Source organism: Melopsittacus undulatus, chromosome 5, assembly GCF_012275295.1.
Source record: "Melopsittacus undulatus isolate bMelUnd1 chromosome 5, bMelUnd1.mat.Z, whole genome shotgun sequence".
Lineage (NCBI taxonomy): Eukaryota > Metazoa > Chordata > Aves > Psittaciformes > Psittaculidae > Melopsittacus > Melopsittacus undulatus.
This window is the reverse complement of record NC_047531.1, coordinates 50815472-50831916: the sequence shown is the minus strand read 5'-3', so window position 1 is coordinate 50831916 and position 16445 is coordinate 50815472. Positions and strand designations below refer to the sequence as shown.

At 40.1% G+C, this 16445-nt stretch overlaps 1 protein-coding gene across 3 annotated transcripts in view; it reads right to left on the bottom strand.

The window, feature by feature from the left end:
* GNPTAB (N-acetylglucosamine-1-phosphate transferase subunits alpha and beta) overlaps positions 1 to 10842 on the bottom strand; it is a 43913-nt gene extending 33071 nt beyond the window's left edge. For 2 of the 3 annotated variants that reach the window (XM_034062930.1, XM_034062929.1), the window contains exons 1-3: positions 10695 to 10842; positions 5920 to 6005; positions 599 to 718 (exon numbers count right to left, since the gene is read on the bottom strand). In XM_034062930.1, the coding sequence (XP_033918821.1) occupies positions 599 to 718; positions 5920 to 6005; positions 10695 to 10811 (323 nt within the window). In that variant the 5' untranslated portion in view covers positions 10812 to 10842. Of the gene's footprint in view, positions 1 to 598; positions 720 to 5919; positions 6006 to 10694 lie in introns of those variants that run through there. The other variant, XM_031049977.2, reaches the window with a different exon arrangement.
* Between the last annotated feature and the right edge of the window lie 5603 nt (positions 10843 to 16445).

The window sequence follows — 16445 nt, the reverse complement described above, 5'->3', positions numbered from 1 at the left end:
TTGCAGAACTGTATAGCACAATCTATAACACCAAATGCAGCAATACAAATCTTTTCCTCTTTAGCTAGGATGCCGACTCATACCTTTATAACATGAATAAATTATTTTCCTCTTTCTCAGTTTCAGTGTTTGGGAGACTGACTACAAACCTGACTTTTAAAAATAGCATTTAAGAACCATGCTTAAAATTTTATTAAACCAGTTAGGAAAAAAAAATAATACTGGGGGAAGTTGAGGAAGAAGAGAAGTTACACATTTGAGGTATAATTTCATTATAATTATTAACAAATGAGGTTATAGAAATCAATGTAAAATGACATACATAAAGCACAGGTTTTTGCATGGCGTTTTACAAATTCAAGACAACAGCCTTTATTCTTTAAATTATTATGCTTTGTATCTTAAACAGTTTTCTGATGAGACAAATCCTAGCTAAATGTAGAACTGCAACAAGATTTTGAGAATAACTCAAATGAAGGAGTGAGAAAATGTACTTTGAATTTCCATGTTGAATAACATGGGAGAAAACCAAAGATGACTAGTACCGCATTAGATTGCTGCCATTGGCTAAAGGGAAAAAAATAAAGAAGATTATTACCTCATTATTCTCTGCTCTTCTTCCATCTGTTCTCTGACCTGTTGCAATTCTTTGATCAGTTCAACATCTGTGCCATTCACCCAGGTGTATACCACGTCAATTGGCATGGGTAAACAAAGCCTACATAATTCAAATGAAAGCTACATGAGCTGCTTAATATGACATTACAAGCATTTGTGGCATCCTACAATAGCAATTTCTGTCTAACAACAGAAACACTTGGTGTCTTAGCTGCAAATAAGACAAAGCAAAAAGCATCTCTTTAGCCATATATATAATCTCTTAATTATACACAAGTGACAAAACATCACAGACATAAAACAAAAAAAGAACACAGTGGCTATAACAGCTCATTAACTAACGGAAATCTGAACTTTTAAGCTCTAAATTTCACACATTGTCCTATAACCCAACTCCTTTGAACCCATAAAATACTTCACAAATCAGAACTGGCACATCCTTAATTCACCAACTACAGCAGGACAGGACAGCACAAAGTATAACCACTTAAATCATACTTGCTATTATTTGATTTCACAGAGCCTATAAGATCTCAGCAGGACCTGGTCTCTATTCTAGGAATGCCTCTTAGATACTATTTAACAGGCCATTTCATAAGCAAGCAACCTTAGCAGGGTACATGAATTTAGACTCTAGACACAGCAGTCAAATTAATTCTTGACACTATTTAATATGCTGGAGATTTTTCTAGACCCTTACAGATTTCCTAGCATACCTGGGGCAGATTAAAATAAAGGGGGTTGGGCACTTTTTTCTATTTGTTTATGATAATCTCTCCAAGGACCACAGCTTTTTTTCAGTGCATATTCCAGGCTGCTGTCATAGTTGAACCTCTCAATCCCAGATAGCAGGAAGATGCCCCAACTATTATCTTCAAAAGTTCTAGTGTCAAGTTATTCAATAGCTTCTTGAACCAAAGATAGCCTACCAAACACTGAGCACTTCTCAAATGCTAAGATCCCTTGGGTCACACAATAAGGTTTCCAGGTAAAGGTGCTCCCTCCACACCCACTGCATCCTTCAAAAAGCTTTCAAAAAGAGATAGAGCTTATAGGCAAGCATCTCCTCCACCTTCCCTTGTACAATATGCCACGCAGACAACTAATGGCTGAGGTTCAATAACTGAAGCACAAAATTTGGTAAAAGGGCAGCCAGCAGCTGGTAACAGCACAATAAACAGGAACACTTAGTGCTCAATTCAGCACTGTTCCTGAGCTACAAAACGTCAGAGGGTAACAGTGCATCATTTTGAGACAGGAGCAGGGCTGCCTTCCCCAGCAGCACCACCCAGAAAGTCTCTCACCTCTGACTTGCAAAACCCTGCAGAAGGTTATCCTCTCAATTGAAAAAAAAAAAAAAAGTATGTTTACTGAACACAACTACCCTTCCAATCAGTTATTTCACCTCTTTCTCAAGAGATGACACTAGCTTCTGGCTCATTAACAGGTGCAACACAAGGCATGTTTTGAATTAAGAAGTCCTCCACAGGAGTAGAAATTCAATAGCAGGAGCTCTTCCAGCTTTCGTACATTTGTTGTGATCAGTTAAATTGTTGGATTGAGAGTCCCTTGAATGCTACAGCCAGGACAAGAGTGGTTTAGGTGAAACAAAACAGACTCAAGTCAGCTGATTTCAAAAATATCCAACCAGTCTTCCATGCATAGTGCAGAGTTTATTTTTGCAGGCTTCACTGAAGAACATAAAATGTCCAAAAATAAAAAAAAACAAACCCAACCCCAAAAAACCTCAACTCCAACTCTTTCCAGGGTACTAGGCCATTTAGACACCTGTGAAGCTTTACACAACTCATCCTTTGCTAGAAGTGTGGTTTTATGCAATAGCACATATAACTATTTGCTACAGTAATTTTTATTATTAAAATTTTAATATTAAAATCATGTCACATACAGCCAAAGGCTATTAAACTCCACAGAGGAAAGGCATTTTTAGTCAGATGCAGGCATGTTAACTCTGAATTTACCCTGTCATGGAAAGCTGACTCTTCATCACCAGTGGTAATGCAGACAAGTAAAAAGACTGTTTTTACTATGCAGAGCCTTTTGCAAGTAGTTCAAGGACAGAAAAGATAAAAAACTTTCTGCTTCAAATTCTGTAGCTGTGTTCCTCCTTCATATGAATTTATAGGTCTGGTCTTCACCATAAATACCAGTCTGTCAAACAGGTTAAGTCCAAAATTGGCTGCCTAAATGAGAATGATGTTAACACCTTTCTACAGAAAATCATCAGTTTTCCCATTCGCTACTGATTTTAATTACAGCAAACATGGACTTTGGCAACTTCCTTGGAGACTGTCAGACAATAAGTTGAGGCTTGGTTTGGAAATTCCTCTTCCAAAAATATACCCATTTATTACTTGTAAATCTTTACTTGTAAACCTTTTACTTGCAAAAGCACCAATAAGATCCTTCTTGAAGACAAAGCCAGAGCCACCAGTTCTCCAGACAGGCCAGGAGACTTGTCATATCCTACCTCTCCTAGGCACCTGCACAGAAGCATTTTCCATGCCCATGGCACTTGTTTACATACAAGAGCCATACTCACAGCCCAGATTGCAGCTGGAAGACAAAGCCTCATTGTCTCAGCATCTGCTGTTGGCTGAAGTACAGCAGCCTCTGGATCTCTCCCAAGATACCACACGGTGATACTCAACCTTGCTGAGCCTCTTTATGAACAAGTACAAGTCTGTTACGCCCTTAAGCTCCCTGCTGTAAACATCTCAGCCCTCCTGCCTGTTACATCTCTGTGATTATCCACCAACAGCAACTCGGCTGTTCCATTGCTATTCCCGCTCCAGGACCTCTTGGCTAGCTAATTTGTGTGTCTTTTCCTCTCCCTGCTCTCCCTCTGCTCAGCAGTTAATGACTTCCCCACCACTGATGGCTCTCACTTTCTTTACCGTACTGAAATCAGCCTGTACATTTTAAAAGCTGAGAACTGTTCCTTCATATTATGCTTCTATACACATTCTGGAGTTTTAAATTTGACTTAGCCATGTCCTGGAATAGCAAAATTACACTTAAGCTTTTGCTAAAATGCAAAATTTGCTGGAAACTAGCAACATACATTTCTCATCCAAGACACTCATATAAGCAACTCCATTATTTAGTTTCCTTTTCTTTTTATTTTGACAGCAAAACTAAGCAAGTGCTCAAAAATAGGTTTGGATGAGACAGCTTGGTAAAAAGCTCCACTTTTCAAGCTACAAAAGGAGCATAGACAATGTAAGTAGGATGTTTAGCAACTGATGTGACTACCTGGAAAGTGTAGCAGCTGGGATGCCAAAGGACAAGCGGCAGCAGGGAAAAGCAAACCAAAGTCATTGCTCAACTTCAAGGCAACTTGAATAGTACTCTGTAGCAGTATCTAAAGATGCTAGCAACATCACTGTTGTTGTGCCACTCAGGAAGAAGTTTTTGAGTTTATAAGGAGCATGCCCACATGCACAAATTTGTCTACATTTTACACTGTGGTTTTCTTTGTGAAAGTTCATAACGCAACTGTTTGAAAAGAATAGAGACGTTCTCCTGCAAAGCTCATAGAAGATAAGACTACTTTAATTCACCTGAAGGTCCATTAATATTTCTTAAAGGCCGTATAGCTTTCACTTTCTACTAAGCAGTGACCGCTTAATTTCCAAGCTAACAAGCTTCTTGTTCTCCAATTCTGAACATTTTCCTCTAATGTTAAAATAAGAACTTATTAAAATCAATGGATAAGCTAGGATCAAACCTGGAAATGCACAATCTTCAGTTTATGTAAAAAACATGTGACACCCTACATGTTCCATTGACACCAGCCTTAAAAAGTTCATCAAACCACTGACAATACACTGCATACTACAAGGCAGGGTCCATTACTGCAATCATGAAGTTTGATAACAAAAAACAAACTGAACCCCTTACAAGGGACTTCCAAAAGCACATCTCAACATGAAGTTGGTATCTGCACATAAACATCACAACAAACCTCCCTGCCATAAGAGTATTAAAGACATATGGGTGACCTGGAATAACTTGAGCACCCATTATGAAAACCTTCAGCTTTTGCTCAGGCGGCCAATAATCTCTCCCAAGCACTCCCAGGTGTCTTGCTCACAGTTAACTGAAATCAATGCTAGCTAAGGAGTACTTTACACAACCAAAATGAAGAAAACAAACTGCAGAAATAGGAACTGGCTATACCTACATCACAACATAAAGATTTGTGATTTTGTTTTGGACAAACTCGAACATTTTATAAGAACACTGTACTTAATTATCACAAAATCATGTATTTTAGTACTGACAGGAACAAACTGCCAGGCTTTCACTTCAGCACTACAAAAACATGTAAACATTATGCTAATCTTTCATATGAGCTTTATCACTCAGCTTTTATCTGTCACCCTTTGGAAAATGGGAGGGAAGTAAGAGATAAGACTATAAAAGTGCATAGGATTCACTAACACCACACAATGTACTTTTACAGTCATCTTGCACCAGCTAAAGCATGACAAACCAATCTGATCATTTCTCATGTCCCGTGATTCAACAAACCTCAAGGCAGATTAAGTGTCTGCTCTCAGGGTTTTTCCAGTCAAGTGTAGCAACACTTCAGAGTCAGATGATATCTCCTTAGTAGCTTCTTCCACCTACCAATTCACAGTCCACTGACTTCCTGAGCAACAGACCCCATGACTATTCAGACACAAACAACGAAACCACAAGAAGTTATGCAGCAGTTAATACAACTGAAACAAATATCCCTGACTTGGTTTCCAGCTTGCTGCAACTGACTTGTCCCATGCACTAGGCTTTAAAAAGCAGCTTATTAGGTTTGTAACTTCTTTACTAAATAATGTCATTCATGAGATGTCACAGAAAAATGTAATGTAAATTAAAAATAATTTTTGAAAACACTGAAAGTTAGAATTCTAAGTGCACAAGAACAGTACTTATATTTTTCTATCTTAATATGGAGAACATGTCATGTCTTCCCTTCATTGTTGACATTATCACCATTTTGATGTTTCGTAAGAGACTGGGTGAATTGAATGCATTTAAAATGTAAACCCTGTTATATGATTACAGCTTCTAAATGCCAAACATCCTCCAAGCTGGGATATTAAGCACTAACTCACAATTTTAAAGCCACTAAGTTTCAAATTTGCTACAGATTTAGAGACCATACAATAAGGTCCTACTCAACCATATGTTACTGTTACATATAAAATATTTAAATATTTGAAAATTCATTCAACAATAAAATGTGCAATACTGTCAAATGCAAGTAAAGCTTACCGATTCTGAAATGATCTGCCAGCAACGTTGTCTCTGTATGAATCAAACATAACATGATACTGATCTCTACTCCACTCCAAAACAACCTGTAAAGAAAAAAAAAACAAAAAACCCCAAACACTTAACATTACCACCCTCTAAAATTAGACACTTAAATTTCTTTTTGAAATGTTTAATCACAATCAATTTTATTAAAATTGATCTATGCCTTAACACACAACTAACTGGACCTTAATCCAAATTAAGTTATTACACTGAGTCAACAATCAGACGTAGATACTAAGAGCACACTTGACTTAAACTTAGCTTTTTCTCTGCAAATAAAGATTCCATGTTTTATGGACACAATTTTTAAGCTACTGTTCATTTATGTTACCTCCCCCTTGTCCCCAGCCTTTAAAAATTCAGGAATGTTTTCTCAAAAATAGGATCTAAACCAAATATACTTCAATACAAGCAGAGAACCTCACCTCCCCCCCCCCCATAACTTTGCTTGTCTTGCTTTCTCTTCTCACAGAGAACATATTGAAGTATACACACTTCTGAAATTTAAGCTTTACAAACAGCCAGGTCAGGGCATATAAAATTATGCAAATCGACCTGGCAAATATACATGACATCTTATACTGCAGACAGACTAACCCAAGAAAAAAATCACTTTGGCAGGCTGCAGACTCTCTTCCATCCCCTTGCATTTCTGCCACCTGCCTTTAGGTCTACATGAGTTCACCTGGTCCTGCAGTGAGCCAAGTCATGGAGCTAAATAAACAGAAAGATGAGCCTTCAAAAACCAGAGCACTTCATCTTCCTCTAACTGGTTGTTGGAGCAGACAAGAAATGGTGGGAACACACAGCTGAAGGCAGGGCTGTCTTCCCCACATCAAGGTTGCTTAACTAAAATGTCAAGCTGTGCCCCATTTAAATGCCCTTTGCAATCCATCCCCACTCCTGGACATTTTCATAAATTAACTAACTGGAAACCAGTCTCTAACCAATTCTTACTTTGGAAAGCTGCAATTTGACGTCCTACTTCCATTCTGAAATGTACATACACATACAAAACAAAGGCTCATAATTAGGTTTCCATTACTAACAAAGTATCTTACATCATGGTTCTAAACAACAACAACAAAATAATCTGACTTTTCAATACTAATATGCTTAATATGCTTTGATATAGCAAAAAAAAAAAAAAGCATGAGTAATTTGAACCAAAAATAATACAAAACATTTAGGTTCTTTTTGAAGATAAGCCTGCTATGATATTTTTTTTACGGTAAAAGTCTAACCTTAAAAACCACAGCGGCATCTTATGCTACTTTAGAGATGAAGGTGTCATGGCTTATTTACCTGTTTAAGTACATATTTATATGTACTGGAGAGTAAAAAAAAATACTAGAAAAGAATAGTATTTACTTTACAACACTATTCCTAGATTTTAATTTTACTATTACTTATTTCTTGTATTACTGGAACCATGCAATATATCATTTCTCTAAGGTAGCATTCAAAACCATAACAAAGATTACCACACTTCCTTTTAAGAAGGGAGAGATATACTTCTATACTCTCATTCCCACTAAAGCAAATTAGAGCCTTCTAGAGAGAAGGGAAGCCCCATCATATGGCTGGATGACAAGTGCATGCATACACACAATTCCTGCCAAAGCTGCATATGGTCTCTTCGTAACCAAGATCACGTCTGTACAAGTTCATTCCCCTTACAACAAAGGGCATGATTTTCCAGGTCAGCATAAAAGCCTCCTCCCCTTAACACACTTTTTCAAATGCCAGGAAACATCTTAAAAACACACTATCACACTTTTTCAAATGCAAGTTATTACATCCTTCAGCCAAATACACTAGTTTAATACAGCGCACACGGAAAGATACCCACGCAGGGACAATTACTACTACTGTTACTGATGAATTAACACACACTGATCTGCTTCTAGAAGAAATACAGAAGTATTCAGTTAAGAATGTAATTTATTATATGAATAACATGGCTCTCTGGGAGAAAAACAATAACAGCTCAAGCCTTTGCTTTTTACCTTTATGCAGCTATAACCAAAAAGACCCAGACCTTGTTAGAAACACACTTAGGAAAAAAGTTAAGCTCTTCCCACGGATACCTTTTTTCCCCCTGTAACTGTTTCCTCTTGTCACATTCTGTATGTTGCAATAATGCCTGGAGGCAGCTTTGCTTCAACTTTACATACTGATATTATAAAACCAAAAAGGAAACAATATCAAAAAAAGGGTGAGAAATACCCTCTATTAGGAGATACTGTATCAGACAGCTAGTAACCGTGGGTCTGGCATGTTAAAGTTACAAAACACAAAGCTGAGCAACCTACGGAAGGATGGCCAAGAAGGGCTTGCAGCCAAACTGTTCTAAAATTTAAAGCTCTATCTTACAACTAGGACACAGAACTGGCTTAGACCTGGCTACCCTATATGTTTTTGCAGAAATACTCCTGAATCAAATGTAATACACTGTTATTTTGTTAAGTTCAAGTTTTTTTTTTCTTGAACTCAAACTCATTTTCAGATCTAGGCTATGAGGATATCAATACCAATCTCAATTTCTTGTCCCAGCCATCTGTTTTTATGCCACCATTAATACTGGTATTAGAATCAATCTTAAGCAACCAGATCTAGTTTTGCCTACTAGGACAAAAAAAGCTGGCCCTGGGGGTGGGGGAAAAGCAGAACTGCAAATGCTGCTCAGACAGAAGGGTCTGACAGGATGTTGTCTCATGCTACTTTTTACTGCTTGAGAGTTCCCTATAAATTATTAAAAAATTACTGAGCTGATAATAACTAGAAAGAGTTATTGGTTTCATTTTCAAAACAGTCTTATATAGTTATGAGCTATTTATATATTATTATTTTGTATTACTAGTTAGTTATTAGTTAATGACTTGCAAACTCTGTACTGAAGAAGTGTTTTCCCTTCCCACTGTAGCTGTCAGAAGAGGTCTGACTGCTAGTTCCTACAAACCTAAATCCTTAAACTACCATTGTTTATGAAACCAGACCAAATCGTAAAAGTAAAAAGCGAACTGCATGTAGACATCTTTTAACAAGCTCATTTACCACCCCTGTAAAAAAACCCAAAATAAAATCCATAAAGGTGGGGGTCTGGGGTTTTGTTGGGGTTTTGGTTTGTTTGGGCTTTTTGAAAAACACTGCTGGTCCCTTTTATCTTAACATATAATTTTGAAGATTTACTCCTACATGAGGCTGCCAGTTCTTTGTTCAATGTCTAAATAGTATATAAACTTTCCAAATAGATCTAAAAAGGATGGAAGTAGAAAACTAAGATTTAGTAGGAATTCCAAGCAGTGATTTTGCTTGATTCTCAGCTAAATCAGCCATAACCTTGACAACTACTGAACTGTTTTAAAAAACCTTCAAACTTCTAAGAAACCCTAAGGTTGGGTTTAATTCCCAATTCTGAAGAAAGTAATCAAAGTTTCACAGCACCAAGACACATACACCAATCCAAGTTGATAATCATGTAGTCATGTACAAACAGCTGCCTTAAAGTATTGCTGAGAGCTTTCATGTGTTTCAGGGACTTCTGAAATCCGCAGGACAGCAGGAATGAAGCACTATATGCAAAGAAGATGTAGAGATACACAAAATAAAGTTCTGACTGTGTTACACTCAGGACTTTCAGTAATACAGAAAAAAAGCTGTAAAGAGTATCTGAAAGGGCCCATCAAAATAAAACTGGGAAATAAAAAAGGGAAGAGGGGCGAAGAAAAAACCCTAACAATTTAGGAATCAGGAAATTCCAGTCTGTTTACATTTAGCACGACCATTCTTTTACACTAACAAAAATACTTTCTTTAATTCCCTGAATACTCACTATATTCTCTAACACTACACTGAAGTAAGACTGATGTTATTTCCCCTTCCAGATTCATTAGCTGATGACTTCCAAAATAGGGCAATATGAAATGAAGCTCTAAAACATACTATACATAAAATCATATATAGACAAAGTTTAAGTTGCATTGCATCATTTACAAAATAGCAGACAAACAGTAATAACCAGGGAGCAATGTAATACACACTGCTGAGCTGCAGGCAACTTGGAGAGAGGCTACATTTAACTCCTTAAACTCCGGAAGGGAGGAAAATCTTGTCACTCCCACTTTCCATTTGATGGCTGCATCCAGCACAGGCTTTAAAAGAGTTAAAGAAACAAACAAACAAAAAAACAACAAAAAAACCCCACACAGCACTAATACATCACTTGGTAAGGGAAGGGGGAAAAAATGCAAAAGACAAAAAAAAACCCCAGCAGTTTCTGGTGGAACACACAGATTTCTACCCGGCTCCCCTCTACCAGGGCCGGCCACGACTGCTGGAAGGCACTTATCTTCCCCTGGGAGTCACTTCACACTCCCGGCCGCCTGAAGAGGGAGAGCCGGGACACGGCAAGGAACAAGCCCTGTCCCCACGGCAGGCCTACAGCTGCTCACGCCCACAACGCGACACACGGCGGGGCAGCTTGTCGCTTCTCTGCCACGATGGTTAACGACCCAGAGGGAGAAGGGAGCATCACTATCGTTTCCATATGTCATAAATACATATACACATAGATCTCTCTATATATATCTCCAGCACGCACCCGCGCACTCCCTGCCGGGCAGCACCTCTACCCCCGCCGACTCAGCTCGGCCGGGGCTGCCCTCAGGGAGGGAAAAAGGGAGGGGAAGCGGGACAGCCACGCCGAGCCGGCGCGGCACCGTACTGACCTCCCCGAACTGCAGGGCGGAGACGATCATCAGGACGAGGCCCCCGAGGCAGAGGCAGGGCCCATACCTGTGCGACAGGCAGGTATAGGTCTGGCGCTGCAGGAGCTTTAGCAGCATGGCCCGCCGGCGGCCGCCACTGCCGCCGCCGCCGCCTCGCCCGGCGCGGCCCGGCCCGCCCCGGCCCGCCTCGCCTCACCGCGCTGCGTGCGCCGGGGCGGGCGGGCAGACAGGTCCCACCGCTCTCAGCGCCCGCCCCTCTTCCGGCAGGGCCGCAGCGCCACCTGGCGGCCGTCTCGGGGCAACTCGCGCCTCTGGGCTTCCTGCCTGAGGGAGGAGCGCGGCCGCACCTCTGGGAGCCGGGGGCCCCTGTCACGGCGCGGCGAGTGCCCCTCATGCCGCTTCTCGGCGGTTCTCCTGTGCCTTCTCGAAGGGCTCCGTACTGGAAGGCAGTAAGGGGTCGGACTGTGAAGTTGTCACTATTTTGGCTTCTCGCTCGCGTCGTGGAGCGCTCCAGGCTCAAGGCTTCGAGGCCTCTCAGCCGCGCGGAGCTGCTGAAGGACACACTATCCCTGCAGCTCTGTGAGAAATTATCCAGGTGAATAAATCCGGATCCAGCGCTGTGTCTGCAGCAGGTGGGCCACAAAACAGACCGACACACCTCCCTCGCTTTGCTGGCAGCGCTCTGCAGGGCACAGGGAAAGTGAGTCGATCCACGTGAGAATATGTGGCCAGGAATGAAGTTACACCAGTTTCACTTCATAATCGTATTTGTGACTCTTCCCATACGACCTGTGGGCTGTTGAATAAAATGTAAGCGTTTTGATGTGTGATGTTGTAGATGATCTTAAAATTACTGACCCGCAAGGCAGGGTTTCTGCACATGTAAACCCCTCTCCAGCTGTGGCTAGTAGAGCTGCACCATCCTGCCATGCTTCCATGTATGCTGCAAAGCAAATTTATTTTTCCTAGCTAAGAGGGATCTAGAGGACTCTTGGATATCATAAAGATACAGCAGAGCTACATGCTGAGATTTAATTTAAGCTTTCTCTGAGTGTTTCAGCACAGAAATGAAGTGAGGGCACAGGTTCATGAAAGGGGAGCCACCACGCTAGAAGAAGGTCATTAATAAAGTTATAGAATCATCAGCGAATCCTAGAATGGCTTGGTTTGGATAGGATCTTAAAGCTCGTCCAGTTGCAACCCCCTGCCATGGGCAAGAACACCTTCCACTAGACCAGCTTGTTCTAAGCTCCATCCAACCTGGCCTTGAATACTTCTGTGGATGGGGCAGCCACAGCTTCTCTGGGCAACCTGTGCCCGTGTCTCATCACCCTCATAGTAAAAAATTTCTTCCTAATAGCTAATGTAAATTTACCCTCTTTCAGTTCTCTAAGAACAGTTCCTGAGAAAAAACCATGGTAACATGAAACTAGTTAGAGGTCACTGCCTGACAGAACTGTCATGTCCTTAATCTGCATCAGTCTGGTTTCTGACATGAAGTTCAGCCACCTACATAAAACACTGATAGTATTGCTACTGTCAAAAGTTTCATCAGGCAGAGGCTCTTCTGGATACCAGAGCAAAAAAATGTGGTGTCATAGACCCTCATGGGGCCAAGGACCGTAGCACCTGTCTTTGTAGTCCTTTATGCCCGCATCAAAAGGCCTTCTTCTAAGTAGTTCTTAAATTCACTGCAGTGACTTTTCTGAGTAACAAGCATTATCCTTATGTTCTTACTTTTCCCTCTATAAAGTAACAATGCCTGACCATTTCCAGAAGTTTGTCCTAGTGTATTTACATAGTTGTGTAGGAGGGCTGCACCTCATTGTACTTCTCTAAGAAGTGTCCAAGAGTACATGGCTCTCTGGCACAGCACTCCCAATCCACTGAGCCCTACTCCTATTTACCCCTTAAATGTCACAGTGTTTTTCCTTTCTTAATGGGCAATGGGACAGGATGGAAATTCATTAGTGGCTATCTTCAGAGTCTCAGAGCCCATCACACAGTGCTGTATTTCATCTCCTTATCGTGTGTTACCAGCATGAGGAAGGACTTCTTTACATTGAGGGTGGCAGAGCACTGGAACAGGCTGCACACGGAGGTTGTGGCATCTCCCTCTCTGGAGACATTCAAAACCCACTGGACACATTCCTGTGTAAGCTGCTCTAGGTGGCCCTGTCTTGGCAGGGGGGTTGAACTGAATGATCTCCAGAGGTCCCTTCCAACGATAATGATTATGTGATTTGGTGTTTATACTTATTTGGCCCTTTATGATAACCCAGCCCTCGAGTCCCCATACGCAGAAGTCCCTAGCTGAGCTTGTATCACTTGTACACAATCAGCACTTTCCCCTGACATATGCAGTCTTCTTCCTTCACATGTTCTCACCAATGTGCCAAAGTTCTACCCTGGAGGAATATAATCTTCAGATGTTTGCTGGTACTCACCTCACCTGCACCTCCTGTTCAAGCCCTGTCCTATTAACACTGAGCTATTATTACTGAATAGCAGCACCTTTTTACTACTGCCTACAGCACTGTGTCTGCAGTACTAGTGATCGCCTAGTATTCTGAGACAGCAGACTGAGATTTTCATTGAGAACTGAGGTATGCATGTATATGCAGGTTATGGAAACCAAGCCATTATTTCTGTTTGTATGCTGTATGTGCTATAATATGTATATTTCTGCATTTATGCTGTATTTCAAGTATACAGAATGCATGCAGAAATGGATTAAAATGAGCTGAAGATACGAAGCAGAAAAAAGTCAGGGAAAATTGAATGACTTCAACACGTGGACTAATAATTAGTGCAGGGTGGGGTGATACACTTATACAGACTAATAAATAATATAATGCCAATGTGATAAAGCCATTAAAATTCACATAATGTGTATATGGTTCCATAAGGTATCAGCCAAAGTAGATACACACATATAAAAAGCTACTGTAAAAATCACAATGGGACTGTATTTGTTCTTGCTTGTAGAATACTCCTGTTCAATGAATATATATTTAAACTGAAACAGATGCACCAAAAAGATAACTGGATCCTGTCTTCTGAGAAAACACTGGAAGATTTTGGTTTCTTCACATCACAGGAGTGAAGATCAGAAGTTTACTTAAACTAAATGCAATACTGTCACCAGCTAAAACAAAACTAAACAAAAAGGAGAGAAAAACAGGTTCTGGAATATATTTGAAATATGAATAGCAGGAATACCTATCAAGCCTTAAGAAGCAAGTTCTCCTGTCTTCTGTTAAAAGCTTAGCCACAAGCTTAGCCAGCCTGTGGCAGGAGACAGGACTCTATTCCAGATGTTCCCCTATATTCCTATTTTGCCCTGGGTTTATACACTGTTGCCATCTTCAGTCAATTAAAGGCTTAATTATTCCATCCAACACAGAAAGGCATGACAGAAAATTAATGAAAATATGGCCAATTAATCACAAGCTATTAAGGTACACATAGTAGACGCAGGTTCAAATCCCTTTTAAGACAATCTGAATCCAACTTGTGTGGGTCGTTTTACATCTGTCACTAGAAATTCTTTCCAAGCTCAAAACCAGAAATCAGATCACAGACCTCGCATCATTTTGCAGCCAGCTTTGTGAGTGTGTGTCTGAAATGGGCAGGGCTCAGGCCAAATTCTTCATTTTTACATTTTATCTAATGCAATTCTTAGGCAGCTGTCTTGGTAAGTATTTTGCTATTGTGTCCAAGAACAGGAAATTCTTTGTGCTCCTCAGTCACTGTACAGGCATATGAACCTACATATTCTGCTAGGAGCAATAACTTCCACCAGGTGTCAGGATATCTAAAAATTAAACACTATTATCATAACCCAGCAATACTTAAGGACCTTGCCAAATCACCATTCATGTAAACTATTGGAATCTTGGAATAATCTACTTAGCTGTACTTGTATTTGTATTAACTTGAAGAAGCACGTAGCAGCACTTAAAGCAAAGGCATGTGTTCTGTGGAATATGAAGTAATCTAAACAAACAGTCAAATAATTATAAACACACTTTATCCTGATCCTGATTTTCTGTAAGTTTCCTTCATCAACATTTTCTAGCTCTTAGAGCTCAGAAAACTCTGAAACTGAGGTGTTTTTCTTGCTGCAGTTAGGCTTTCTTTCTAAGAAGTAGAAGCTACTTTCAAAAGGAAAGCAATAACTATTTCTTTTAAAGGGGACTGGTGATCCTGTAATGTTCAAAGGTTTGAGAAAAGCAGGAATTGCTTTCATGTCTACCCTGGGAAAACAGCAATCGCTCACACCGTTCCCTCCTTAGAAAAGCTGAAGTATAGTGGAATAATCTTTCACAATCTTTTGCATTCTATTTTACTGGGGAGAAGAGTAAGAGCTGAATATGTAATTACAATAATGTAATTATCTTTTTATTGAGGCAGAAGACCAGAAAACAATCAACCTCACATCTCAAGCTTTTCTGTTAGCCAAGAATAATATTCACTGCACACTCCATGGATCTTGCTCTAAAGCAAAGAAAATTAACCTCCTCATAGACTTCCAGTGTTCACCACTGTACGGTCTGTTTCACAGACATTAATTAATCTTTTAGCACCCCCGTGAAGCAAATATTACCGAGCACAAAGGCAAAGATTAAATTCTGTATGTTTGCTGCCAGCTCCCACTTTAGGACTGATTTTCCAAAACACAGCAACTAACTTCTAGTAGTCTCAAGGCTCAGCAGTTTGCTCTTAGGGACTCTGGTTGCGTTTGTAAATGCTCAGGACTTCTGAGCATTCAGAGGTGTCTCAAGTCAGGCAAGCAAAAGTAAAGAACCTAGAGGTAATGACTTACCTGTGGAAAGTTTATTTGAGGCAATTTGGCTATCATAGAAGAGCCATGCAGCAGAGGTATTAACGAATTTATATTGGCTTATTGTAATTAAGCAGCCATAATTTCTATTCCTGCCCTATTCACAAGAGGTCTTCTAAGAACTTTTGTAAAAAAAAATAGAAGCTCTTCTACACAGCTGTGAACAGGAGAGCCCCATGCACTGAAGGATGGAGAGGAGAAAAAAGCAGTCAATTATTGCACCACTCACTCTTGTAATTCAAATGCTCAGATGTATTAAGGTCCTCAAAAGCTCCTAGTAAAATGTCTAAATTCCTATCAATTTTTGTGGCAATCTAGACACTTGCCTTAGTTACTTTTGTGCACCTGGTCTAAACAGTCTCTGTTCAGTAACACTTATGAAAAAAAAAGTAATAAAAGCAGTTTTATTAGCATAAGCATAACACAGAATGAAAGAATCATAAAATTATAGAATGGTTTAGATTGGAAGGAATCTTAAAGATAAATTTTTCCTAGGTTGTCAATACCTAGTATTAAAATCACATCTCTGTATCATGCAGAAATGGTAGTTTTGTCCTGTTCAGCAAAAGATGAATAGTAGTGAAGCTTTGCCAGCATGGACTTCAGGGCAAGTTAGGTGAGCTCCTGGTAAGAAGCATGTGAGTTGACAGTCCACAGTGAAAGCCGTGTTGCCAGATCTTCACAACTAACATGACCTACAGCAGCTGTATTAAAAGTAGCTGAGTTGCAACATGACATTTTAGCAGCTGAGCGAACTTGCTGACCCAGCAACAGGGACATACAGCCCCTCTCTACAGCTCTGGTCCATTTTTTCTCTGCAAAAGCTCTTCAGAGGTTTCTCTGCTACATTTGCATGCTTATGAACTATATTAACATACTCTTAAGGAACAGCTCCTCTAAGAATT